The 27126-nt window shown below is 40.9% G+C and overlaps 2 protein-coding genes across 4 annotated transcripts; one reads left to right on the forward strand and one right to left on the reverse strand.

Annotated features, from left to right (window-relative positions):
• Positions 1–686: 686 nt before the first annotated feature.
• LOC146484202 (uncharacterized) lies at positions 687–9612 on the reverse strand. Its single transcript, XM_085104988.1, has 2 exons — positions 8401–9612; positions 687–2641 (listed from the first exon to the last, which is right to left on the reverse strand). Exons 1-2 carry the CDS (start codon positions 8562–8564, stop codon positions 1189–1191), a joined length of 1617 nt encoding a protein of 538 aa, XP_084961114.1. The 5' UTR covers positions 8565–9612; the 3' UTR covers positions 687–1188.
• Positions 9613–18049: 8437 nt separating this feature from the next.
• Positions 18050–22460, forward strand: LOC146484203 (uncharacterized). Of its 3 annotated transcripts, none has more exons than XM_085104946.1 (2): positions 18050–18203; positions 19734–22459. In XM_085104946.1, exon 2 carries the CDS (start codon positions 19939–19941, stop codon positions 21337–21339), a length of 1401 nt encoding a protein of 466 aa, XP_084961072.1. In that variant the 5' UTR covers positions 18050–18203; positions 19734–19938; the 3' UTR covers positions 21340–22459. The 3 variants fall into 3 exon arrangements, with proteins under 3 accessions (XP_084961072.1, XP_084961073.1, XP_084961071.1); XM_085104947.1 differs by having other exon boundaries at positions 18075–18196; XM_085104945.1 differs by lacking the exon at positions 18050–18203 and adding an exon at positions 18250–18429 and having other exon boundaries at positions 19734–22460.
• The last annotated feature ends 4666 nt before the right edge of the window (positions 22461–27126 follow it).

Raw genomic sequence — 27126 nt, forward strand, 5'->3', positions numbered from 1 at the left:
TGGAAGCTAAGGCGGAGGTGAGAACCGCCACACAGCAGGCGAACCCACAGTAAAGCAGGCGCTACACCGCACCTCTGTCCTTTTTATTAATCTCGTACGCAGATCTCCCATGGTCAGGCGGAAGGAAGGTCACAAGATCAACTGAGATCTGAGTACGAGATTCGGATATTCCTAACAGCTTTCCGCAGGGTGCTAAAGCCAGCGACACACCTGGCGATTTAATACGCCGATCGCGGCGAAATTGATCGCCACCGATTGATGCAGACACATCTGGCGATTGTTTTCGCCGATCGCGGCCATGTGCCACTTCAACCTTGTTCCCGGGATCCATCGAGGGGCATTTTGAAAAGTCGTGCTAAAATCACCCAATCTGATCAGTTGACTTTACTGGCGATACGCAGCGATAAGCGTAGAAAATCGCGGGAACGGGCACACTTGGCGAATGCTGGCGAATTTAATCGCCGATATCTGACATGCCAGATTTCGGCGATCGGCGTATAAAATTGCCAAGTGTGTCGCCGGCTTAACGCATGGTTGACTGCACCGCGAAACTGTAGATCAGAACAAGTTTGTTGTTTCTTCCTTAGAATTAACAAGAATACCATAAAATCGAAGAAAATGTATCCTTTTGAAGATAAACTGCTACCTTACAACAAGAGCCAGCAAACAAAACATACCAACAATGCTCACAAGTTAAAATGCCTTTTGATTAGCGTTCGACTAATAAGCAGCATAGGAAATGATATTGCGGGTGAATTATTACTCTGCTAACGACATTTAACCCAAGAATAAATCCGACAAACGTTAAGCTAAGCACAAAAGGTTCGCTGGGGTATTAAGCGGCCTAGCCTGGCTTCTCATGCGAAATGGAAACCACCAAGAAAAGCTTAAACAGGACCGCTCGTGTATATGGTTGTCACTAATGAAATGTGTTTAATATTTTAGAAGAAACACTTTTGATGAGGTCACATTTGAAGCACATCTAGCCGGTTCAATGGACGCAGGAGATGACGAAATGAAGCAAGTGCCACCTCCTTTATCGATGTAGTTCTTGTTTAAATTCAATGGTCGGCTACACAGTAGAAAACAGAAAGTGTCTTCTATCCGTCTTTTCTTCTTACTTATTGTTATTCAACTTGTATTGTAAGAAGGGCAAAAGAAACGTCATTCAGAAGTGAATTACAAAGGCTATTTGTGGTTGGAAAATTTTCTTCTCAAACCAACTTGAAACAAAAATTCATCTTGCTTGCTAACGCTGCCATTGTTGACGTCAAAGGCGTTATTGTCGAGCACCTGAAAATCGTTAAATTCTTCTTTTTCTACCGTTATGTCTTTACGTTTTCGAGCATTAAAAATGTCAAAAGATTTTATAACGTGCTGACAGATATCTTCTAGATTAACCATTCCAACGGTGGTTTCTCTTTTCTGGTTGTCAAGCTCAATCTTTGTGTTCTCTTTTTGTTCTGATTTTTGCGCAGTTGAGTGGTTTAGTGTTGCTTGCGGGTCTTCGTACGTCACTGGTTTCGACCCTTTAAACGTTCTTAGCTTTGCGAGTTCTTCTTCTTGCTTCGCTACTCTCGCTTTAAGATCCGTTATCTTATTCTCTCGGTACGACATATCCAAAGCATTGTTCTTGCCACTGCTCAAACTACCACATTTCCAATTTGATTTTTCCTCGTTCAAGGTTTTTTTCATAGTCTTACCCCTGTTGCCATTGTCCTCCTCCTGTAAAGTTTCGTTCTCGCCGCCTACATTGGGATAACCGTTTTGGTTTTTCTGTTTGTTACCGTTATTGTAATTGTTGTTGGCGTCTTTGTTTTTGTTATTAATGATCTCACTCTTGTCGCAACCTTCGTCAATTGAGTTTTTGCTTTCATTTTGTTCCCGTTGCTGTGTTGGGAAACTTCTCTTACCCTGATTCCCTTCTTGAACAAAACCCCCTTCACGTTTGTTCCTGTCGCATTTTCTAGTTTGAGCTTCGATTCCTCTGACATTCGCGACTTCCTTGGATTGCTCACGCTCACTTTCACATTCCCTCGCATTCACGTTTTCCGTCTGTTTACTGCTTTCTACAGCTTTGCTGTCTGAACTGCACGTTATAGTTTCCTCCTCGTCGTCGGATGTGAGGTCTATAAAGTTATCTAGCACTACACAAGGTTTTTTCCAGGACCGAAAAGTATGTGAATTGTCATCTTGTGCTACATCGTTTGAGCTTTCCCCGTTGATGGAAGACGACGGGTCTTGTGCGTTCTTCCTCTTACGGTTTTTCGTCTCCTCGCCTTGAAGTTTCAATGAATTTAAGCTATACACTTCTAAAATCTTGGGGAGGCTTTTGTGACTCATGCCCTCGGTAACGCCGTTATCTTCTTCTACGACGATACACTTTGCGTATGTCTGCTTTTTAGCTGACTTTCTCGACGGCGCTCTCCACGTTCTTCCAACTTCTTCGCAGCTTTGCCCTTTGTTGTTAGTATCCCCCCCTGGGGTGGACAAGGCTTTCACTGACGGTGGTGTATGTTTAGCCACCGGGGTCATCTGACCAAGGGAAGCAGGGTACTTACGGAGGAGTTTGTTCTCTCTTTCTAAAATCTCTTGATATCGCCTAGCAACCTCCTGCCAAACAGGGTCGTCCTCTGAGTATCTAAAAGTCAATGAAAAGCTAATGAATAATAGACAAAAAAAGGTGTTTTTGTAAGGGAACTGGTCATTACCGACAAAATTTTATTGCCTTTAAAATTTGAGTTGACGCAAAAATATTCAGCTAGCAAGAGTCAGCATTGCTAGATAAATAAGAAAAGTGAAGTTTGAATCTCACTGTCATTTTTGCTTCTGGATAGAGGAGTGGCTATGTAATAAAGACACCATCTTTTGAAGTTGAGGAAGGGGGGTGCAGGCAGGGGCCACCATCTATTTTGGGGTTTGGTGGGTCCTGTTCGAGTATAGTAGTTTTGACCACTTCCCTCAAAGGATGTTGTTCCAATCAGCTTCTCTAAAAGAAAGAAAATGCGGTGCGGAAACTCTCAAAACATTTAACGTTGACTCTACTTGCTCGCTTAGCTAGCGATTATTTTTCTCATTCGCGCACTCACTTCGCTTCTTGTTCCTCAATCTTAGAGCGCTTGGTATGAAATATTTGAAACGTTGAAACGTTGGAGCTACTATCTTACGTACTTCGATGAAATATTAAGACCACCCCTCCCATTTTATTGAGGAGAAAATGAAGCAAATGGTTTGCACGCGAGCATGAGAACTACGCCACAAAAAAGGGGTTTAATGAGCAAAAACAATTGCCCTGCACGGACGTTATATATTTCCTTGGATTTCTTTGCCGTCCCCACAAAACAACAAAGAGAAAAGACCAAATTTCAAATTCAAATCACGAAGTGGGTCGATTAACATTAATTATCGGGGGAGGGGGGGGGGGGGTGATAATTTATTTTATTATTATTACCCAAAGGTTGTTGTATCTCATGCAGGTAGGATGTGGTACACTTCTAGTGCAGTTCTTTGATCGTATGGATTTCGGGGATAAGCTCCAGACATAGCCTCAATGGAAAAAAATATAAACCGACACTAGCCGTGCTACCTTGGGCAAAAGATACGGGGTGGAGAGGGAGTTGCTGTTTACATCATGTAAACAGCAACTCCCTCTCCACCCCGTACTGAAGTCAAGTACAAGTCCTGAAGTGTTACCAGTGGTAACACTTCAGGACTTGTATTCCAATAGGCGAGGACAAAGGAAAACTTTATACATGTACCGCCGTATGAGCTTTTTTCTGCACCATGCAAAAGGTTTCTGACTAAAAGGAATGCGAAGTGAACAGTCATACCACGTTCAAGTGACACCGGAAGTAAGAATTTAAAACGCTTAAAATGAAAAACAACTTTTTTCATTTAGAACGTTATCGTTATGGATTCAATAAACAAGCAGCATTTATTGCTAAACGGACGGTCAGCCACTTTGAATATTTTATGGGGAGACTCACTTTCTCTTAACTGACGAAGGAAGGGTTACAATGGAGGAGTAACAGACAAAGTACCGGACAACGATCTGCTCTCTGAAAATAAAATGGCAATACGCTTAACTTGGACTCGTTGCCGTCAATTCCTCCTAACCAGATGCAGCTTAAACATCCGAGATGATCGAACAGTCCCCCAATCAGAAGAGGAATGCACTCCCTCTGATGCCTTGTCACAGTGCTTCGATATACCTTGAGGGGCACAGTCATGTGCAGAGCACCCTGCCGAGTCACTCAATGATTTTTAAAAGTTCAGTCTAAATTTTTCAAAAGTTGTCGAGAGGGTCAGTCTGACGGTTACATCGTTCATCTTATCCATTCTTGTATACTTAGCTTCAATAACGGTTGTTTGACGTCAATTAGGATTCACAGAATACCTCTGTTGGCAACAACTCAGTTCATCGCAAAAGCTTTTTCGTAGACAATTTGGTGGAATTATTTTCGCGCGGCGATCGATAGCCGATTGGAATCGGCAGGCCACGCAGGCCTCTGGCGCACATCTGGCAATGAGAACGTCGATGGATTTGGTTTAACATTATTTTATACTTCTCTGGGGCCAACTATTGCATACTGTCTACTATTGTAATTCTCACCTCGCACGACCCGCTCACCGTGTATGAAGTATTAAAAGACTTCAACGAGATACACTTCAAAGTTTGACTTTCGCTGTCATTCTTATGATATCACAATGGATGCTTTCAAATTTTTGCTGCTATTGTGAAACGTGTGACCACCTTGGCTTGACATTTTGGGTAGTCGCTTAGAGGGGTACAACTTTTTATAGTAAGGCGCATTTGTTTACACAACCACTCTACGCTGATTGGCGACAAATATGAGAGCACGATTTCTGACAAGTCAATTCCATCTTGGCCAGCCGCAGCGGAATTTTACATTTTAAACAAAACTGACCCATTGTTTTTTCCTTTGATTTTAATTTGTCTTTTGCCTTTTAAAGTAATAGCCCCAAACTGAAAATGGGCGACGCAGATCCGGCCTTTTACCCAGGAAATATTGGAGCTCGAGGTGACTCCTTTATTTCAAGGACTCTCAACCAATACCGCAAGGGGTCGGGAAGTAGTATTTTCATCAGCACTACTAACTGCTTTATGTAACATAAATACACTGGGTTTAAGCCCCAACCGTTGGCCAGATCGCCTAAAATAAAGTTACGTTGCCACAGTAACTAGTCATCGTGTGTTAGCAAGACCAACTTCCTATGACCGATGAAGGGGAGAATCGGTAATAGTGTTTCGTGACTCTAACGCAAAACAATCTCTGCTTTTTTAACAAATCTTTCAACACCAAGAAAGTTCGAGTAACCTTTGAAAAACATCCAATTATCCAAAAATCCAGGGCCGGGTTGTTCTAAAGCCGATTAACGCTAATCCACGATTATAAGTTAACCAAGGTTTTCAACACGCTCATTAAAGATGATTTTAAAGGCTAATTTTGATCTAATGGTAAAGAAAAGTCTAAGGGAAAACTGAGGGGCAAAATTCTTTTGGAGAAATCCTTACGGATTAGTAAATATACTCGAATCAAAGTTCACGTTAACCCAGGATTAGCTTAATCGGCGGGCTTTGAACAACTCGGCCCAGATTAATAAAAGCACCATTTGACGATTTCATGATCCATAGACTGAAAAGCTGGACTCAAGGTTTGGCTATGCCGGGAATGAGCTATAGCAATGTGTTAAACGTCGTAAGAATATGCCAAAGATACACGCGAAAAGCTATAGACATCCAGGAAAATCTTGTCGAGAAATCCACATTAAATCGACCTCAATCAAAACAGACAAACAACGATCGTATGAATGAGTTGGGTTCGACGAAAGAGAACTCGGTGATTGGACACAATCGAAATCAGTCGCCGCTGAACTGTTGTCAATCGAAGACAAGGAACTTTCGGTTTTCGGCTTCGTGGTGAATTGGAGACAGGTGAAACCGGAGAATGAATTGCTTTTCTGAATGAAAGCAAAGATTCAGGTCGTCAGGGTCAATCAAATAACAGTTGGTTATATTTCCTGTTACAAATTACGGTATGTCACGATGTGAAAAGCAGTACTTTGGAAACATTTTCCATGTACGCGGGATAAATTGTATAATCGAAAAGCAACCCTCGAAAAGTATATACTGGCCATTGAAGAGAGGTGGCCGATGTGGGAAGGTTTGAATGAGAGAGAGTGCGTGAAATGAGTCGAAGGATTGGGTGGGACAAGAAAACGCTGCGGGTAAGTGCATGCATCTCAAAGAGAGGTCACCGTAACCGCAGGTTCGGCTTGAATCATTCGATTTCCGAGTGCTTCCCACGGATCCACAAAAATCCAATGACTTCTATTATGTTTGACCAGATTTCGTGACTTCGGGAAAATTTCGTGACTGACATAGACTTTGGGAGAACTTCGTGACTGACATAGAGAACGGAAAGTCTTGCTGAAAAACTGGAGTCTCCTGAAAAAATCGGTAGAGTGGAGAAGTAGTTTGCATCTCATGGATCTAAGAAACGTTTCACTCAGAGAAATGTGGCGAAGCGAAGTGCTCAAGTATTTTATTTTAAAGAGGGTTTAGATGATACTCCGTTCACATGTGAGTCGATTATTCTTTCAGGTACTGACAAACTTGAACCTCCACCCCCCTCCCCAGCCCCCAAAGGGCGCCAAAGGGTATGGTTTGTCAGGAAGAATAGATTTTAACTATTTTGGTCGGAAAGTCTGTAAACGGGTATAGATTTTACTGAAATGAGTATGCATTTTAGAAACCAGGTCTGAAAAAAGGTACCGGAAAATTAGATATTTTGTCAGTGTCAGGGCTTGGAGAAAGAAGCCGCACACTCCCACTCAAAAGTCCTGAGGAGTACTCTCCCCGGGAACACGGCATGGAACGATCGGAAGTGTCAAAGAGTATAAAAGCCAGGATGACTTGCATTAAAGGAGTTTCCTTTGCTCATTTTTCCTGTATCACAGCCAAAAAATCTTGAACGTTTGCTACTTAGAACATCTTTTTAGTTTTTTAACGACGACTCAAGTCTCTTCTTTGCTTTGCACGTATCATTCTTGACATATGCATTTACACCACACCGGAGAAGTTTTCGTGACGCTCGAGTTTCTCGTGCGTGATGTTGAGTACAAGCAAAATAGGAAGACACACCACTACACTACCTCCGGTAAGGCCAAAGGTTACATGCAAATAAACTGAAATGATTAATCAAACCATTGTCCACAGGAATGCTATTAAACTGTGTGGCAAAAACAAAGGTTTAAACGCCACCGCGCATATTAAAGTGACACAAAATGATGACGGCAAAAATCACGGTGTCATATTTCGCGGTGAAATGTGAGCGTTGCGCGTTCCGACTTTCTTCTCGAAAAATAACTTACAAGTGCGGAAATTTCAACGATATAAAGCCAATACAATTCTAACAGACCCATTTATTGCATTTGCGGTAAACTCTGCATACCCCAATGCCTGAATCTGAAAACATCAATGCAAGCGGTGTCGTCAAACAAGTAAACAAAAGCAGTTTTGTCAAAAACACGTGGTCCCAATCGATTCACTTCGTTCGTAAGTTCGCAGCGAAAATCACTGGAATACCATGACACAAAATTTAGAAAACTGAATTCGTAAAATAGCGTTCTAGGTCCTAACGAATAAACGATGTGTTCGAAGCGGTTAAGCAGTTGAGGAAGTCAGTCCGGGGTCGTACGCGGCCAAAACAACTGATGTGTGAAGTATATCACAGATAAATCAAATACACTTAGAATTTATTTGCATTTGGCTCAAAAATTGTAATCTTGCAGTCTTAAACAAGGAATAAATCAGTAATATATGGTATGTCAGTCAAAGAATATGGCTGTTTTTGAAGCTATCTGATTTATGTCGCGCCGTTTGACACTCTCAGTTGACCTTTGTATGCAGTCAAACCTTCGTTTTAATTTATGCACACACCGATCTTTATATTGTCAGTGTTATGGAGGTATCCATAAGATAGAATAATTTAATATATTACACTCAGCCTCTGTATAAGACGAACTGTCGGTGATAAGAAGGAGGGCTCGGCATAACGGAGAGGCTCAAATATGTACACGATGACCCAAGCGACGCGAGTGCCGGAAATTCGACACCTTCGAAGAATAAAATTTTCTGATTAAAATATGCCAAATTCACTGATGTCCGCCACAGCTACTGCTATTTTGTTTAATTTTTATTGTCTTGTGTAAACAAGGCGGTCATTTGCTGCGAGGCAACGGGATTTCGTGTGATTCATTTCGAGAAACAACCGAGGGCGCGAAGCCTGCGTCGATGACCCTGAGACACACATCGCTGCCCCCGCGAAAACAAGCCGAGCTCGATTTTCGCTTTCATCATAGACATGCTTTACCAACCTGTTGACTGTCGATCCAGAATTATCAGTGGAGAAGTGCTGACCAAATCCAGCGGGATGGAAACCGCTGCTTGAAGATTTAACCTTGACTGCTCCTTCATCATCCCTTGTTTCGCCATTAACCGGCGTACAAGCATCGTGAGAATTGACAGCCGAAGACGCCATGATGTTTCTCGAAATCCAGCTAGTAGATAGTACAATGTAGAAGCTATACTCTTGCCTTATTTATTCGTCGTTTGTGAATGTGTTCGGCATTAACTAATTCTCCTGAACAGAGCTTCCTTCGCGTCCATTCCGTCTGACTAAGTTTGCTTTTGACCACGTGAATGGAAATTGAAATGTGAGTCTTCCCAGTGAAGCGTTGCGAACTTTGAACTTGTCAGAAAATTGACAAGGTAGGCGTTCCCACGTGGAACAAAACAACTCGGCAGATCGCGTTACATTCTTCCAGTAGCGTACACACGGCGCAAAGGAGTCATATTTTACAGTTACCCCGGCTGAATCTACTATGCAAATCGATTGGTAAATACGAATGTGACCGAACAAAGCGTCATGCAATCTTGTTACGCGTCGCGTGAAATTTTATAAGCCGACAACGGTGGCTTGAGTGGAAACGAGAAGATTGCAGAAAGCGAAGTTTCCGACAGAAAGGCGAAGCGTCGTTAGGAATAGAGTAAAGGAATGAATGCCAATCCTACGTGACTCATTCATGTGGACCACAATATACTGGTGACGGAAATAGAAGTCAAGTACTGCATTTGTGGCCTGCTGAGAGGGCATGAAATGAAGTCAACCGTTCAGCACCAAAAACAACAGCTGCTCACCCGCACCCCACCTGTTGTCCGAAAGAAAAATATTTCAAAGTATAGAAATATTCCTCGAGGAAAGCGAAAACGGAAAAACAAAATCGCTCTTGACGATTGCTAGACATTCGTGTTTTAATGTTCAAATTAAATTAAAGCAAAAGTTGTGTCCTAGGAATATTTGTGATACTTTTAAGGTACGTGACTCTACCGTGTCAATTAAGACAATCTGAATTATTACTGCAGAGAGGTTCTAAAACGGTAATGTAAGGGAAATGATTCGCTAGAGGTATTAGAAAGCGTGATTTGAGGAATGTTCGATAACAATTGTAATGGTTGCGACCCAGTTTGAACTTTTTTAATCAGTTTAATTGTGCACTTGCACATTTGTTATCCAGTATGTACTAGCCAGATTAGCATTAGTATTAGCAGAGGGTTTTACCATATTTGACGCGTAACGTAAATAAAGTTTGTCAAATTAAATCAAATCTTTAGAAATGGTGAAAAATATTTTTTGATACATTTACTGTGTCAACAAAAACAGTCCAGAGGTGATGAGGACAGCTTCACATTGAACGAAGAATTACTAGAGAAAAGATACTACTTCTCAAAGATGCTGAATGTGAGTGTCTAGCCGGACATGAAGAGAAGCGAGCAGAACACTCAACCGAAAGCCAACCGGTAGTAGCGAAAACGAACCCCAAAACTCGAAAACGAAGCACCCAAGGTCGAAAGCGAAGCACCCTCGGAGTCGAAAACGAGACAGTCTAGGTCGAAAACGAAGCACCCTAAAACTCGAAAACGAAACACTTAGGTCGAAAACAAAGCACTCAGTTTTTAAGGACGACTTAGTAGGGTTTTGTTTTGTTTTATTCAGGGTCGAAATTTAGTCACGAATCAAGCACGATAACGGCTATAGTACTGCGCAAAACTATTCAACTGTGAGGTGTTGAAATGAATTTCCGCAGCCCTGACTGAATTAAAAGTAACACTTCAAAGTGGAATTTCCTGCTTTCCACGTAAATAAAGAATGTCAAGCGTTACCTTTTGTTGATATTTTTCTTCTGTAAAAGCTTTTTAGTTCTTTAACAACAATCTCTCTATCTAATCAACATAAATTTGGTTTTTCGCCTCTGTTGAAGTGATTGTAGTTGATTGAAAATAGGGTGCTTCATTTTCGAGTTTTAGAGTGCTTCGTTTTTGACCTAGAGTGCTTTGTTTTCGACTTAGGGTGCTTCGTTTTCGAGTTTTAGAGTGCTTCGTGATTCTTTCTTCGTTTTCGATACCACCAACCTGGCAAAATAACCTTGAAGAAGTTCTATAAACTGGACAGCAGCCTTCCAGCGATAAAATGGAATGAAATACCGTAAAATCCCATCTCCTGTGTCGCCTCGCTATGCCATTAGTCGCACGGAACAATAAAGGGATGGGGTAAGTGCTGTGTACACATGAAACGACTGAGCCACCTCGTGTAGAGAGCTAATTTGACCTCGGACCCAAGCCCCGTGACCGTTTCAAAATCACCAGCACTCGAAGAAAAGAAGCGATCGTGGAATCTCCCCGGGTCCCGGGGGGGGGGGGGGGAGTACTCCTCGGAATTCTTGGTGGGGGTGTGCCGCCCGGGTCTTCAAATCCCGACCCCATTTCAGACCTAAACATGCCATTTTCCACACCCGTTTTCAGACCTGACCTGTAAAATTCATATCCGTTTTCAGACCTGAACTTGCAAATAATTATGCATCAGTGCCGAACAGAAGTTGACGCAAGGAGTAAACTGAGTAAGCTGGAATGACATAGTTTATCTATTTCTTTTTCTCGCTATCAGTTAGTCGTTCCAGTTACGTACTGAGAATAAAAATATGTTTGTAAGCTTTCGTAAATGTTCCCTGCCCCAAAAACTCGACCCGATTTCAGACCGTAATGGTCAAAATCTATACCCGTTTTCAGACCAAAACGGCTCAAAAACCATACCCTTTGGGGCGGCACATACCTATATACCTTATATAGGGGAGCACCCCCCTCCCGGGTGGAATCTCAAGCAGAACATGTTCATTTCCAGCCAAGTGCGTGGGGATTTTTGACGACGAAGCATCCACCGAGGTTCGCAAATCATGGCGCTTTAATTGTGCATGAAAAAATCACTGCTCGAATAGATTTTCGAGGCGCAAACCGCCTCTAAGGGGACTACGCGGGACTACGGTAGCTTACAGTCGAAATCCAAGTGTGCCGCCTTTACTCCATCATGAAGGGAACAACAGTGATTTCAAAGAATGTCCGAAACGGTAAAATAGCGCACGAGAATACACCAGAGGTGAGTCAGTTCAGTGTGTTCATTTTATTGAATGAAAGTTAAAACTTAGCATTATTTAAGCTTCGGAATCGACAATATTTTATTCCCCATACAAAGTCTTATAATGCGTTTAAATTCTCAATGGTTTCAGTGTAACCCAATACCGCTTTGCACTCAAAGGTCATCGTCCCCCTAGTGATTTTAAATTATCATGACACGCTCTCTAGTGATGCGAGCTTGGGCTGCCTGTGAAGCCACTGAGTTTCATAATACAAAAATGACCTTGACCTCATATATAGCTCTACAGTTCATTTTTTGTATTGTTCCTAAAAATGCTGATTTTACCCCCTTAAAGTCCAGGCTATAGTACTTTGACTGTATCAGTTGGATTTTGTGTTTGAGTTCAAAGCGCAGACAAAGAATGGTGCTTTTGTCTTCCTTGACCGGCAAGAAGCCAGGTAGGAACTGGAATAGTACTTAGCGATTTCCCGAAACCATTTAGGCCTTTTAGCATATATTAAAAATCCCTCACAAGGCTTCAAGCAAACGGAAACTTAAGGAAGAAAATTTACGGTGGTTTAGAGCCAACATAAGCCGACTGACTCCGGCTACTTTCTGCCTGTTTCCGCCAACTTGCTACGATAATAATGTGCTAAATTCTAGCTTCAATGTAGCCTGCATAAGAGGCGTTTCTTTTAGCCGAGAGCGAAGCGCCAGTTGATGTCACACATTAGGTTTCCTGGAAAATCAGGATCGACCCACACATTGCTAGTCGTCGCTAATTTATTACACCCAAGATTTTCGGGTGTTTGTTGGGCACGTGGCCAGCCGATGCCAGGGTCTTTTCCCACCCATTCCAATTTCCAAGGGAAGAACTCTGGGAACGAGGTTGGCCCAAATTGCGTTGGAGACAGATTTACTCGTGGGCCTCCATGTTTGCTACACGGCATGTTTGGCGACTCAGTCAGCATGAAACCACCTCTCACCTCTGTTTTCCTTAAGAGGCTTGCCTTAACCCACTTTCCAGCTTAATGATGCCAGACTGGGGGCTTCTGCAGAGGAAAATGGCTCGAGATAAATACACGGGATAAATACACTACACTGTTTCCAAAGCCGGCTAAACTGATTTGCCTATATCAACACCCGCGTTTAACTGTGCAAAAATCGCTCCCCCCAAAAAAGCTTATTTTCTGGTTAAATATTCAGCGAATCTGGGAGGAACTAATTACTTTTTCACATTATTCGGTAACAACGAGGCCCTTCTATTTGAGCTAATTTAAATTTCAGATATTTTATTATACTTCAATGTTTATAACCCTGTGGGACGTTAAAGTGCCCCTAACCCTTCAATTTGTTTTCTTTTGGTAGATTTCCATATCTTTCATGAACTCATTTTCGAAAAAAATTTTGAGAAATATTGAATGCTTTTTTTTCTACGAGCGCTAGAAGTGAAGGCAGTCTTGTCGATATTTTCACCTATCGTTCGCCTAAGTCTCCCACTCGGCCAAATGTGGAGTGTGACGTAAGAAAAGGACATCGTGCAAAAATATCCGAAGATTCGCGGTAATGCTTCAATTGTAAGCAGAGAAAATGGTTGAAAAATGTGTGGTTTTTGGATGCAGCAACTCTCGAAATGTAGAGAAAGGAATCAGCATGCATAAGATTCCTTCTGAATCCTTTTGGTGTCCTTTTCTTACGTCACAGCTAAGAAAGTGTCAATTATCGGACGCTTCTCATTGGCTCGTTCCTAATGAGCCCACGAGACAAAAATTTGCCCAGCGGGGCTTAAAGGGCGCAAAAATTTAAAAATTTCAGTAACTTTTAGCGCTCGTAAAATAAAAAGGATTCAATATTTCTAAAAAAAATTTTCGAAAATGAGATCTTCACAGATATGGAAATCTACCAAAAGAAAACAAATTGAAGGGTTAGGGGCACTTTAAAGAACCCAGACACTAATCGCAAAGAGTAGGGCATGGAGTTCCTGGTGTGCTGGTCTGGTCTTTGTGCTGTTTCATGATTTCATGGGTTGGGAGGGTAGGATGAGGTCGCTAATGGACATATGCTGATGTAAACCGCATTTGAATATATATAAATAGAAAATGCGGTATATAAATGCATTACCATTACCATTTCTTAGTTAGTACGCGCGGTGTGATTGGTCAATTTTGCGGGCCATATACATTCTACTGTACAGCCCGCTAAATTTGAAAGTTTCCTTTCCCGCGCGCCAGTTTAGCCTCAGAGATATAATGAATATTTTACTAAGCTCGTTTTGCGGTCGGTGTTGTAAGTTACGGATCCTCGTTTTTTTTTTCCCGTTGATTTATTGCCCGCGCGCGAGCTTCGCGCTTGGGCCATAAATCAACGGGAAAAAACTCGGTGCGTAACTCACACACCCTCAAATTTCTGCAAGGCTGATCGGACTGCGTAGAAAACTTAAGACGACAGCGACATGATAGAGACCAAACCGAGAGTCAACAGAATGCGGCAACCGTGGACAGCTGTTTACAGTACGGACCTAGAGCTCGGTTGGTAAGAGGTGATATATATTTTTTTCAACTGTTTTTTTATTTAACATACAACCTTGGTTAGCATACAACATAAAGTATTAGTGTACAGTTCTTGCATTACAATACTTAAGTTTCTCTAGGCGCAAAAAAAAAAGTGAAGATTTTCTTTTGCATGTGTGTACTTGTTAAATTACTTACAAGATATTATTCCATAATTAACTGAAAAATAAAAAATTAACTATAGCCACTTAGAAGCAACTCTTCATAGTTTTTCCATTTATTGCGAAAAGAAACAATTGTATTGTTTTTAAATGCGAGATATTTTTCAGTTTCGTGTTTATTTTCAAGAATTTTCTGAAAGTGGCTACCAGACGGTTTAATCTCTTTGTGCCTACAACTCCATAAATAGGTTTTCCCTAAAATTATTACATAGTTAACTAGACCCATTCCCTCCTTCAAGATTCCTATGATAACGTCACGCAGTAAGAGACAACCGCAATTATAACGTTCTTTAGAATGTTCGCAACAACGTCCATCCAAAAAGAGTGTGAAAAGGGACAACTAAACAATATGTGGTTGCTAGTCTCTATGGTATCTTGACAAAAAGGAACAATTAAGGTTTGGAGTGTAGCCTATTTTAAAAAGAATGTCATTGGTAAAAAGAATAAAGTTCAATACTTTATATTGAAAAGATCGTAGGTAAGGTTCACTGGAAACTCTTACGGGCAGCAAAAATGCTTCAGTGATATAATTATCTTCCAAATCAAATTCTTCCCCTAACTTGGCCCATTTCTTAGGCTTTTTATACTTGAGCTTTATTAAGAATCGATGGTAGTCACAACATTTTAAATTTTCCCAATCAAGAACGACATTGAACTGAAACTAGGTGGATGTGTTCGTCGATTCAGAGGAACAGACTGTCTTAATCCTGTCCACGCCAAAAAATTAGAGTTTGAAAGCCTTTCTCCTCTAACAGTATTAAAAGAGTCAATATTTGTCTTTTCATACAATAAGTCTTCGGTATACTTAATACCTTTTGAAAAAAAAGTGTTTATAAAATACGCTTTTACCGTCTATCTTAAGAGGTGATATGTAATGGGCGTTTTACTTGTCTTCTAAAATGTTTTCCTGACAAATATCTTGAAATGGACCGGTTTCGATATTTTAAAATCATGTCTAGTTTGGCTACGATGCTTAGGGGAAAAAACAAAAGAAATTAATTACTCATCTCTGAATCTCAATGTAGTTTGTAAATAATCCAAGTAGCAATTTTAATCAGTTTAAAAACTGGTCTATTACAAAGCGGTGCAAATTATTTTATCAACTGTTCGTGCGCTACTTGCTCAGTTGGGTATCGCTGGTGTAGATGGGGTATATTTTTAAGCGCGCTTAAGGTGGGGCTTTACCTGAATTTGAGTGAAATTTGAAGAGGTTTTAAGAATGGATAGAAGAAAGAAAATGATTTTTGGAACACTAACAGGCAGTCGATAACCACGCAAGAGCACCCCAGGTTTCTAGTGGACTAACTTGGTATCCGTCTATTAATTATTAACTACAAATTCTAATTTTAAAACTTCACTAAATCTTCAACATTTCTTATTTCTTTTATTTTTACCAATCCTTCAAGAAAAATTATTTCCTTCCAAATATACCTAAAAATCACCCAAAAATTCATAAAACACCCCAATTCCCATCATTGATTTGTGTTATGAATGGAGGGTTTTTGTGTTGCTTGAAATGCAAACAAGATATTTCCATTTGACCGATTTTAAGCGGCGTGAAAACGGCTTTCAGGTGTACTCCCACCTTAAAACCTCTCCTAAATTGTTAATTTACGTCGTCAGACCGTGAGGCTCGGTCAGCCCCCCGTCCCTCCCCCCCCCCCCCCCCCCTCTCCGGCTCAGCGGTCGTCTGAAGCCTCTGCAAAGGCTCAGAAAGGGCTTTTGTTGTTGAAATCAAGAGGAAAAAATAACTTTAAATGAGATTGGGATTTCATGATCATGACCATGAAGATAAAGGGGTTTAAAGAAAAAAATCCGCTGGAATGACATGATCGGAGGAGGCTCAATAGGGTAGCCTCCCAACAACGTTTGTGTCTTTGTGCTGTTTTTCGTTTTGGTCCGGTGATTATGATCATTTTTCTGCGCTGATGAGGGCGAAGGAGCATATGTTTTTGTACAGTTTTTAAAGCGATAATTTGAAAGTTAGACGATGAGAAGTCCAAAGACTGCTGCAAAGCTGACACAACGTAATATATTTTAAAACAATATTTCGGCTGGCCAAACCAGCCTTCTTCAGGTTTAGATGTTACTAAATTATATAAATGAAATTACCGCAATATTATATTATGGAGGATGTTGCAATACATAGGAGCGGCGGAAATGACGTTTACATGGTGGTACCACAAAATAAGAAAATAAGTAAAATAAAATAAAAATATATAAAAATATAAAAAAACTACAATTCATCACGTTTATTCAAACCGTGGCGCTCCAAGGTCCCCGCTAAATCTATAAGAAAAAACATGGTTAGCACTCGTTTCCATATCTCCAATTGCCCTCCCTCTCTTCAAGTTTTCATGGCTAGATATCCCAACCCTCAATATAAATGCTAACCCTAACCTTAACCCTAAGCTAAATTAAGCTAACCGGAGTGCTATTTAAGCTAACCGGAGTGCTATTTAGGCTAACTGGGGTGCTTTTTAGGCTAACCGGAGTGCTATTTATGTTAACCTGAGTTTACTTCATGTAATGTTAAGGAAATGTCCAAGGGCAGTTTGAGGTATGGAAACAAGTCTATAGTGTGGCAGTGGTTAGGTTGAGAAAGAAAATGTTCAGAAACAGTGGTTGGTTTGGATGTAATGTTAGTTTTGTCAACTGGGCGTCTATGTTCGTTGAATTTGTCTTTGAGACGTCGCCTAGTTTCACCTATGTATTGTAAATGGCAGCGGTTACACTGTACCATGTAGATTAAATTTTTGGTGTTACAGGTTATGTGTGAATTGATGTTACGGATTTCGCCTGTGAAAGAAAATGTATAATGTTTAAGACCGTTAGTAATGTAAGGACAAGTGGCGCAATTTTGTCCACAGCGGAAAGTTGCTGGTGGTAAATTAGTGCTGTTAGGAGCGGTGACAGTAGGCAGCTGTGCTTTAACTAAAATGTCGCGAAGGTTGGAAGTGCGTCTGTAAGCGACGATGGGTGGGTGTTAAACACCCACCCATCTGTCATCGCTCCAAGATTTAGCGGGGACCTTGGAACACCACGGTTTGAATAGACGTGATGAATTGTATTTTTTTTATATTTTATATTTTTTTATTTTATTTTACTTTTTTTTTTATCTTGTGGTACCACCTAGTAAACGTCATTTCCGCCGCTCCTATGTATTGCAACATCCTCCATAATATAATATTGTAATTTCATTTATATAATTCAGTAACATCTAAACCTGAAGAAGGCTGGTTTGGCCAGCCGAAATATTGTTTTAAAATATATTACGTTGTGTCAGCTTTGCAGCAGTCTTTGGACTTCTCATCGTCTATTTTTCAAGTTTGGCTGATTAGATCTCCTGTGAGATCCAACGTACAAGCAAGCAGGATCTTCGTTCACGGCTTTTGCAGTTTTTAAAGTTTTCAATTTGAAAGTTACCAGTAGCTTTCACATTTGACAATATCATACAAGTAACCTTGGCCTTAAGCCATCTTAGGATCAGCGGCCGCTAAACCGCACTTGTCCGCAGTTTCCTGCGGTTTGTGAAGCCAAGTTGACTTGTTTAACTGGACTAGACGTTCTCGGCTCCTTTTATACCTTTCTCGATCTTTTTCAAACCTTTGTTCCAGGCACGGAAATAGAAAGTACGTTACTCTGAACTTATGTAGCTCATGGAAGGAAACGTCGGATTTTCCCACTCCCGATAAATTGAAGACCATTCGAATTCACGATAGTAACAGCGACGTTGTTTATACGCGCAGTATTTATAAACGTTTCAAATGATTGAACAGCATGTTTTGACAACCCTCAGATAATTTATTCAAGTGCTAAATTTACTCATCATTTGAACGTGACATTTTGACCTGCATAAATTGGCGGAGCATTTGTGAGTATGCCATCTGTTGTTTGAATCATTATAATCTTACGAAATTACCAGGATAGTATTTCGTGATGTCTGAGGTCTTGTAACAACTGTGCATTTGTGGTAAGAGGTAAACCGTGGTTCAAAGATCATATTTAGAAAGCTTATTCTAGCTCATATTACAATTGTGTTGTTGTGCAACCGACTCACCCCGATGTTTCACGTCCACACCATATATCACCTTTAACAAACGCTCCGACTATCATGAACCAAGTAAGAATTGCAAGCAAGCCCTTCTTTTCTGGGAGATGCCTTGAGCAACAATACTCTCTCAGTTCTGGGCCAACATTTAGCAGGTTAGCAAACTCAATACTGATTGCGTTCAAGCAACGCAAGATTTAATATAAAACGATGCCAAAGGAACGCAACGGAGAATTCACTGAGGATAGTCTTGCAAAAATGCATTTCATTATGTAACTGATGTATCTAACGTTATAACAAATGTCACTTAAAATCTGGTTTATTTTTTCCCAATCTCAGCAAGTGCATTAACGTGGTAAAAAAAGAGAATATATTTAATAAGCTATAAACAGTTCGCCTTCTTTGTCAACAATGCCATCAAGATTTGGCTTGTAACGAAGGTCAAATACCGATTCAAAACCAATAGCAAATGTTGTAAAGAAGACATCTCCATGCTGGCATTTGAGTGAGTTGAGTTGCCAGGTTTTGAAAGAGAAGCAAGACTGCATAAAAGCGATCACTATATCCCGCGTCACTTGAACAATCCAAGCTTGACGTGTTGGTGCAGCATGCAGCAACCAACTCAACTCATCAAAGTTTGCAATTCTTAGCCAGCGAATTCGCCAGTGAAAACTAAAGAACGGACTAGAGCAAGCGGGGAGCAAGCGCAAATGATCGGTGTTCTCTCAGAAACTGAAGAACTCCTTCTGTATCATAGTTGGTTTTTTATTTTCTTACACATGAGTGATCCTTTGATGATTTTGCGGTTTGGATTAAGTAATGACGAGATGCTGGAATTATTCACTCGTGACAAGAGCATGACCTTCTCATGTCCGGTTTAATAAAAGTCTTTGTAATTTTCAGTATTTTAGGAATTACTGTTAGGAATTCCTTTCAAAGCAAAACCTATGAATCGAAAGACAAGCTCTCATACAAGTAATAATGATCATTCTATAACTTTTCAAAACAGCTAAATACTAACTGACCTTTTTTGTTCAACAAAAGAGTTTAATGTGGCTATTTCTTAGCCTGTTAGGACGCGTTTGAGGAATGGGCATCTTTCATTTTAACCTCGGATGTCATCATTCCAATAGCTTCAAGAGAAGTCAACACATCTCAGTCGAATCTGTTCGTGTTTTTGAAATCTAACTTTAACTACTACATGAAAAAAATCTGTGTCAGGAAATAAATCAGTTTTGAATCAAACTTACAATATAATACACATTCGATTATGCTGGCGCTAAGTTAGTTTGTACAAATGTTTTTTTTTTTTTTTTTTTTTTTGAGAGTAAAAACATCCCCTAGAAGTTCTGCCGACCAAGTTCCAGAGCCGTTCCACACACCTTATACTTCTTGCTGATATTGAGTTAACTGAAAGGGTAAGGCATATTAACCATTATTTTGTACTGGCCATTTGCAGGGCAAACCCTGAGACTCTATGGAAAGAGGTCGCTGAAAGATATGAACAAATAGTTGAAAGAGACATTAAACTGCTTCAATGTTCAAGTACTTGCGATGCTTTTAATCCGTTTGAAACTGGCCAAAGGGCAACAAGCTCACAGGGAAATAAGATAGTCAACAATACCCCATGTTTCTCACCGCCTTCCATACTTGTACCTCGTGAGATGAACATGAACCTTGTTGCTAGTGACAACGAAAATAAAGGCACTGGCAATTTTCCCAAAATTGTTGAAGTCTTCAGCTTGAACCCATCAGTACCCGTGCGACATTTCCAAGAATGCGTAACGGTGAGGGTCGCACCAAATGGAGTAATTGTTGTGCCAAGTGCTGGCCAGTCATTCAAGCCAAATAATGACAACAAAAAAAATACGAAAATAAGTGAAAACATTAAAGAGAAGCTGAGAAATTTTCTCAGTGATGGATGCCCAGCACACATGCAAGACACCTACGACCAGCAAAGAAGTCTCTACAAGGTTTATTTCCAGACGGAGCAATGTGATACTACTACTGCTAGTCACATGGACTTGAAAGTTGGAGGAAGTGTGTCAAAAAGTATCAACCCGCCAGAAGACAACTGTAGTAGTGGGATATATAGTGGTTGTGATTATAGTGAAATTGCTATTCAGAAGAACAGCATTCCTAATACTGAAGATACCAGTACGATCAAGCAATATGACCCTGAAGAGGTCATGTCAGCAAATAACCCAGAACGCAAGAAAAAGAAGAGGAAGCGTAAGAGAATCTTTGGCCCCAGGAGAACCAAAAAGAAAAGCCGCATGGATAGCTATGATAAAAGGGAACAGCATCAGGAGGAAGGAATAAATTGTGAAATCGAGAAACAAAATGTTCAGCTTAATAACTGTTGTTCCCTGAACGACAGTAGTATCGCCAGTATTGACTGTAACATCAAAGACAACGACAAAGATAGCCAAGAAGATAGTCTAGAGAAAAACAGCCAACGGGAACAAGATGATGGTAAAAACGTTACTATTCCCATCAAGGAAAGCAGAGAAGAACATATGCCTACGGTAGAAAGCGACAGAAGCGATGTTCAGTCGTCGACTTCAGAGACCTTTCGTTTTCAAGAGAACGGTGTTCGTCAAAATAAAATCCTTGAGCTTAAAGAAAAACTGGCAAGACAGGAACAGGAACTTCAGAAACTTAAGCGAAAGAGAGAGCCCATAGATACAGCAAGGGAGGATTACAATTTAAATACTGGGGATGAAGTCGACAAGGATCGCACTGTGTTGATAGGAAACCAAACCAAGCTTGATTCCAGTCATCAGACAGATGAAACTGTAGAAACTGACCTAGATTTCAATCCAGGAAAATTAGACGATCTGAAAGAGATATTCCAAAAAGTAATTAAATCGTTTAAAATTTACCAAACCAGACTGTATATGACTAAGACTGGTATAGTTATAGATTATGGGGACCTTCGATCAAAGCACGAAGTTGCTGATAAAAGTGTTGTTGCCCATGTCGACAATCGGATCAAATTATTGCCTAAGGAGTTTCCAAGCAAGGAAGATTTTTTGCTGCAGCTAGGCTTGATAAGGATATAGCTTTTCCCACATAATAGTTATTGGTTAAATATACGGGAAATTTTATGAAAAAGAAAATAGCGATTACGTGATTAAGGGGGAAATTAAAAAAGATAGAAAGAAAGAAGCAAGCAAGAAAACAAGATTGATTGACTACTTTTATTTTCCTGCGCAATCACCTCAAAAAGGTGGAGGATTATTTGCTGGGTGCGGTCAGTAGGTCGGAATCAGGTCAGTCATGAAAAGTTATTTGTTCTCGATAGAGTAGTGAGACTCTCTTGAACAGTACGGTTATTTCTTGAACAGGTCTCCTTACAAGTTGACATTTACCTCTAACCGGTACTTTCCATCAGTTAACAAGTTCGAATTTAACGGACAGTGAAAACTTTGAGACTTAGAGATTAGACGTTAAAAAAAGTAAACGAAACCTACGTACACGACCACACAAGCAAATAGTGCAAACATCCAATAAAAAACTCAAAAAGGATCTAAGCAGGTTAGACTGACTGGAGCTTTCAGCTAGGGAAGTCTAGTACCAATAGTTAAGGAGACATATAGTAGCAGTGGCCATTAGTAATCAAAATGCAATTTATATAATTACCGATGAATAATCAGTAGGCAATCAATGAGTAATCAGATAGGATCGATGGCGTATCATTGGCATGAGCCTGAGCAATTAGCAGGCGGAAAAGATTTTACTTTCCATCGGTGTTTTAATTAGTCAAAGATTATTCATTGACGATAATAATCATTCCAGGACAATGCTGCTATTTAACAGTCTCTCAACAAATACACAAGTAACAGTGCTTTTCTCAGAGTTACTTGAGAGACAGAGTTATATATTGACGTACTGTAAATAGATCGAACTTTTTTGTGCTATTGTAAATATACCTGAATTTATGAAACTCTTATCGCAGCTTGCTTCCAATGTCCAGGAAATGCCCCATTTGGTCAGTTTTAGCCTATAGCCGATCAAAGCATTGTCAAATGTCCTGGTAAGATTTAGTGTCTGGGACACTGAATCTTATCTGGACATTTGACAATGCTCCATCGAACAGCCAATCAGAGTCTTGCCATACTCATGTCTTCAAAAGTAATCAAGTTTCATGTAGCCTGCAATTTAAATCGGACAAAAGATGGAAACATTTCTGTACTAGTTAAAACTAGTACAGTAGAACCCCAGTTACTTAATCAATTAAAATTCCCTTAGGGTCTTAACTCAGTACGTTCACTTAATGAATAGGTCTCATTAGTGAGCATTAACAAATTCTGACCCACCCTAGCTCCTGGATTTAAAGGGAGGGACCCCAAGTACACGTAGCCTCTTAGCTCTGCTCTGTAGAGTTTACGCAGACCGTCTTTGACTGCCGCGAAGCCCCCTATCTGAAATAATCAGCCACGCTAGGCGGAAGCACTGCCTGTAGAAGCGGGTGCATGATGGTAGTACGTGCACTGGCTTCTGTTTGGTTTTTAGGGAACTGTCTTCGTCATGAGCATACTGTGGACCTGTTCGTCTAAGGCGGTTGAAACAGGCATTAGTCTCCTTGACAGCCTTAAATCGATTCGGTCTTAGAAAGCCAGCACTTGGGCGAGGAAGAGCTAGCCCGGTGTTGTTTTCTTTTCATAAATTGAGGTCGACGGGATGTGGTGCGGTGCGTTTGCCTTCACTCTGGACTTCATTTCGGTGGTCATCCATGCTATCAACTATGCTAGAGTCGCCTTGTTACAGTTGATTTCTAAGTGAAGCGCCCATGCTTTTCGATCACCGGTTCACATTCTTTGTTATCCATATCGTGAGGACGTCCAGCTTCTTAAAGCGTGTTGAAACGTCCCTTAACGAGGTGCACCAAATCGCAGAGACGTGCGTCTTCTCCGTCCCGCAGATGTTTGAATTTTACGATATCTTAGGTGAAGATGTCAGCTACAAATCTGGGGGATCGAGTCCCCTGCCAATGCTGTTTATTAACGGCCGTGTCTGTAAACTAGTTCGCAACAACGAAATTGCATCTCTCTTACTGTACCTCAGGTGTTTATTTTATTTTATTTTTTTTGTGTGTAATTTTATTTATTCAATCACACTGATATAAGTTACAGAAAGCGCATAAATTACAACAAGGTATTAGGCAAAAAGGGAATCAGACGACTTGCATCTTACAACATGCACAATAAACGGCCTGATTATATTACTGACTAAATTTAATTGTTACCTACCTGTTACCTATCCACTTCGTGCCATGTGGCACATAAGGCCTCAACACAATTACGCCAACCAGCTCTGTGAGCCGCTGCGATTTGTACCTTACTCCAATTCGTCCATCCAGCCTTTTCCCTTTCCCTCTCCGCCGTCCTCCTCCATGTTGTCTTTGGTCTGCCCCGTTTTCGTCGCCCTTCCGGTGTCCAGGTTAATGCAGTCCTGCAGTCATTATTCGGTTCTTTCCTCATGATGTGGCCGATGAATTTCCTTCTCCGCCTTCGCACGTCCGCACTGAGGTTTTCCATCTCAGCCATCATCAGGACTTCTTTGTTTGTAATTCTTTCCTGCCAGCGTATCTTAAATATCCGTCTAAGACATCTGCTTTGGAAGACGTTGATTTTGTTTTCATCACTTTTATTCATCTTCCAAGTCTCCCAGCCATACATCAAGACTGGCTTTACCAGTGTCTTATATAGCCTGACTTTGGTTCGTCGACTGATGCTGTTGCTACTCCAAATCTTTTTCAATCTCAAGAATACCCCTCTTGCTTTGACTACTCTGTCGTGGATGTCTTCAGTGCCTCCGCCCTCTTTGGAAACTGTAGCACCCAAGCACACAAATCTATCAACATCCTCTATTCCTCGTCCATTTACCTCCACCACATCGTTGTTCTGCGAATTTATTCGTAGCAGTTTACATTTGTCTACATTGACTTTCAGTCCCACTCTTTCTGCTTCATGGGCCAACTTATCGGTCTTAGTCTGAATGTGCTGCCTGGTTAATGACAAAAGGGCTATATCATCCGCAAAGTCGAGATCCTCGAGCTTTGTGGTGAACTTCCATCTTATACCGGTGTTCCCCTCTTGCAAGGTGTTTTCTCATTACCCAGTCAACGACTAGCAGGAATAGTAAACCTGACATGTTAAAGTCCTGTTTCACTCCAGTTTTGATCTTAAACCATTCCGTTGTATCCTGGCCATCTACTACTGCGCATTGAAAGTCATCATAAAGCGCTTTCACCGTGTTGATGGTGTGCCGTAGCTGCTCATTATCAACCATAGGCTGTACCTGTGGACTAAATCGACCGCTTTCTCAAAATCTATGAAGTTACCGTACAATGATGACTGCCCCTCTATTGACTGTTCGATAATATTTCTCAATATGAAAATTTGCTCAGTAGTTCCTCTACCTGGTCGAAAACCTGCTTGTTCCTTTCTGAGCTTCGGCTCTACTCCGATTCGTATCCTGTCGATCACAATTCTCCCCATGACCTTACTGACAACTGACAGCAGCGTAATTCCACGCCAGTTCTTACATTCCTTCAGATTTCCTTTTTTTGGCAGTTTGACAATCAGTCCTTTTCTCCATTTTCTTGGTGTCTTCTCATCTCTCCACGCTATGTCTATGATCTCCTTGACTTTAGTGGTAGCATAGTCAATGTCAGCTTTAAGCAGCTCTGCTTGTAAGTTGTCAATTCCTGGCGCTTTTCCATTCTTCAGATGCCCTATTGCCTTCCTTACTTTGGTCCTGCTGGTTTCAGATGTATCAATTTCTTCTATTTCATCCGGCAGTTCTGTCTTTATTACTTTCTTTATCATTAAGGATTTTGACGTTTTTGCCCATTACTGCAGCACTCTGCCTTGGCCTTTCGTTGCTTAATACTTTTGTCAGGGTATACAGTGTTTTCATGTGTTGTCGTTTAGCCGCATTTTCAGCTTCTTCTGCAATCTCTTTTGTCCATCTTCTTTTATCCACCCTAACCTGTCTTTTAACTTCCCTATCCTTCTGTCGGTATTCATCTTGCCATCTCTTTTTTTTGCCTCTCTGATCTTGCACCAATTAACTTCTGTTTGATGGCTTTCCTTTGGTCTACCAGAGTCCAAGCTTCTTGGCTTAACCATGGCTTGTTTTTGTTTTTCTTATACCCTAAGACCTCTTCTGCCGTTTTTACATAAGCTTTCTCTATTATCTCACTTTTCCTTTCCCCTTCGTCTCCTTCTTCTTCTTCTCCTTCCTCGGTAATTGCCTCTTCTACTGCTAGTGCCTGGAATCTGTTCTTCAGCTGTATGTTAAACCTTCTGTGTATATCATTGTTTTGGAGTTTCTGTGTGTTAAACTTCTTCTTGGTACTCTTTGTCACCGGTGCTCTTTTGAGCTTTAATCTGATGGTTGATCGTACAAGGTAATGGTCGCTGGCCACATCTGCTGACCTCATGGACCTGGTATCTAACACTGACGTTCTAAATCTTCTGTTAACCAGACTGTGATCTATCTGATTTTTTTTCTCTTCCATTGGGCGAAACCCAGGTTTACTTGTGAATTTCCTTGTGAAGAAATACTGTTCCAGTGATAACCATTTCATTAAAATCGCAGAAGTCTTTCAGTCTTTCTCCATTATCCGCATTAACGGTGCCCAGCCCGTGTCTTCCCATTACTCTTTCAAGGCCGTTGACCACCTTTGCATTCATGTCTCCAATGATGATTAACATATCATGTTTGTGTGCCTGCTCGGCTACTTCTTGTAGTTTCCATAGAAATCCTCTTTCGTTTGCTCATCAGCATCATTAGTTGGCGCGTACACATGTATCATCGTAAGCTTATTATTCTCTCATTAATTGGTGACCAGTCAGAGCCTTTGTTGCCTCTTTTGTCATCATTATCACCACGCCTTGCATGTGTTGATCGTCATCTCGTCCTGAGTAAAGTACTGTTTCGCCTGAACTCAATTTCATTTTACCTGCTCTTGTCCATCGGCACTCACTTATTCCCATAATTTGGATCTTCATCTGATTCATCACTCTCGCAAATTGTGCGGATTTTCCTGTAGTATAGATCGTTCTCACATTCCAGTTCCCTATTCTTATCTGAGTCCTTGGTGTCATTAGTGGTTTGCTCAGCTCCTGAGCTTTCTCTCGGCTTTGGCTCAAGGGCGTCATGCTTTGCTTACTTAAGCAAGGTACCACATTGGCCCCAAGGAAAGATTGCCTTCGAGTGTTTAAGGTTTCTGTAATCTGCTTTGTTTTAAGGGGGCGGGTGATTGGCCCACCGCCCAAGCCCCAACCTGGAGGACCAGGGGCTGTTCTTTGTCTGGCCTCAACCCCTTGACCAATCCGGCATGGTTAGACCTACCAGGGACTAGAGTCCCAGCCGGCACAGCTCTTAGGGTCATTGAGACACCCAAGCCTCACCACCACTACAAGGTGACAGCCCAAGGTGAGGAATTTAATTGGCAGCATCTTAATCATTATAAAAGCTTCCAAATAATGTTTCACAATTTCGGAATTTTTCTAGTTGGTATTTAATTTCTATTTGGTGGGCAAAGTCCGAGAGAGTAAGAGCTTTGTTGCGAAGCTTACAAGAATAGGTGTAAACAGAGTGTAGTTTAATTTTGCTGCAAGGTGGATATTGTTAGGTGAATTTTCAGATAAACCAAATAAAGATTCTTTCAATGAAAGGAGACAGTTGAAGTTATTCATAGAGTTGAACCACCTGAATACACTTTCCCTGAAGGACTGTGTGAATTGACAGTTAATGAAGGTGTGATCTATGGAATCCTCTTCACCGCAAAATAACAATCACTGTCCTGCTTGATTCCAAAACGAAACAGTTCTTTT

This window comes from Pavona decussata, unplaced genomic scaffold, assembly GCF_977016875.1.
Source record: "Pavona decussata unplaced genomic scaffold, jaPavDecu1.1 SCAFFOLD_36, whole genome shotgun sequence".
NCBI lineage: Eukaryota > Metazoa > Cnidaria > Anthozoa > Scleractinia > Agariciidae > Pavona > Pavona decussata.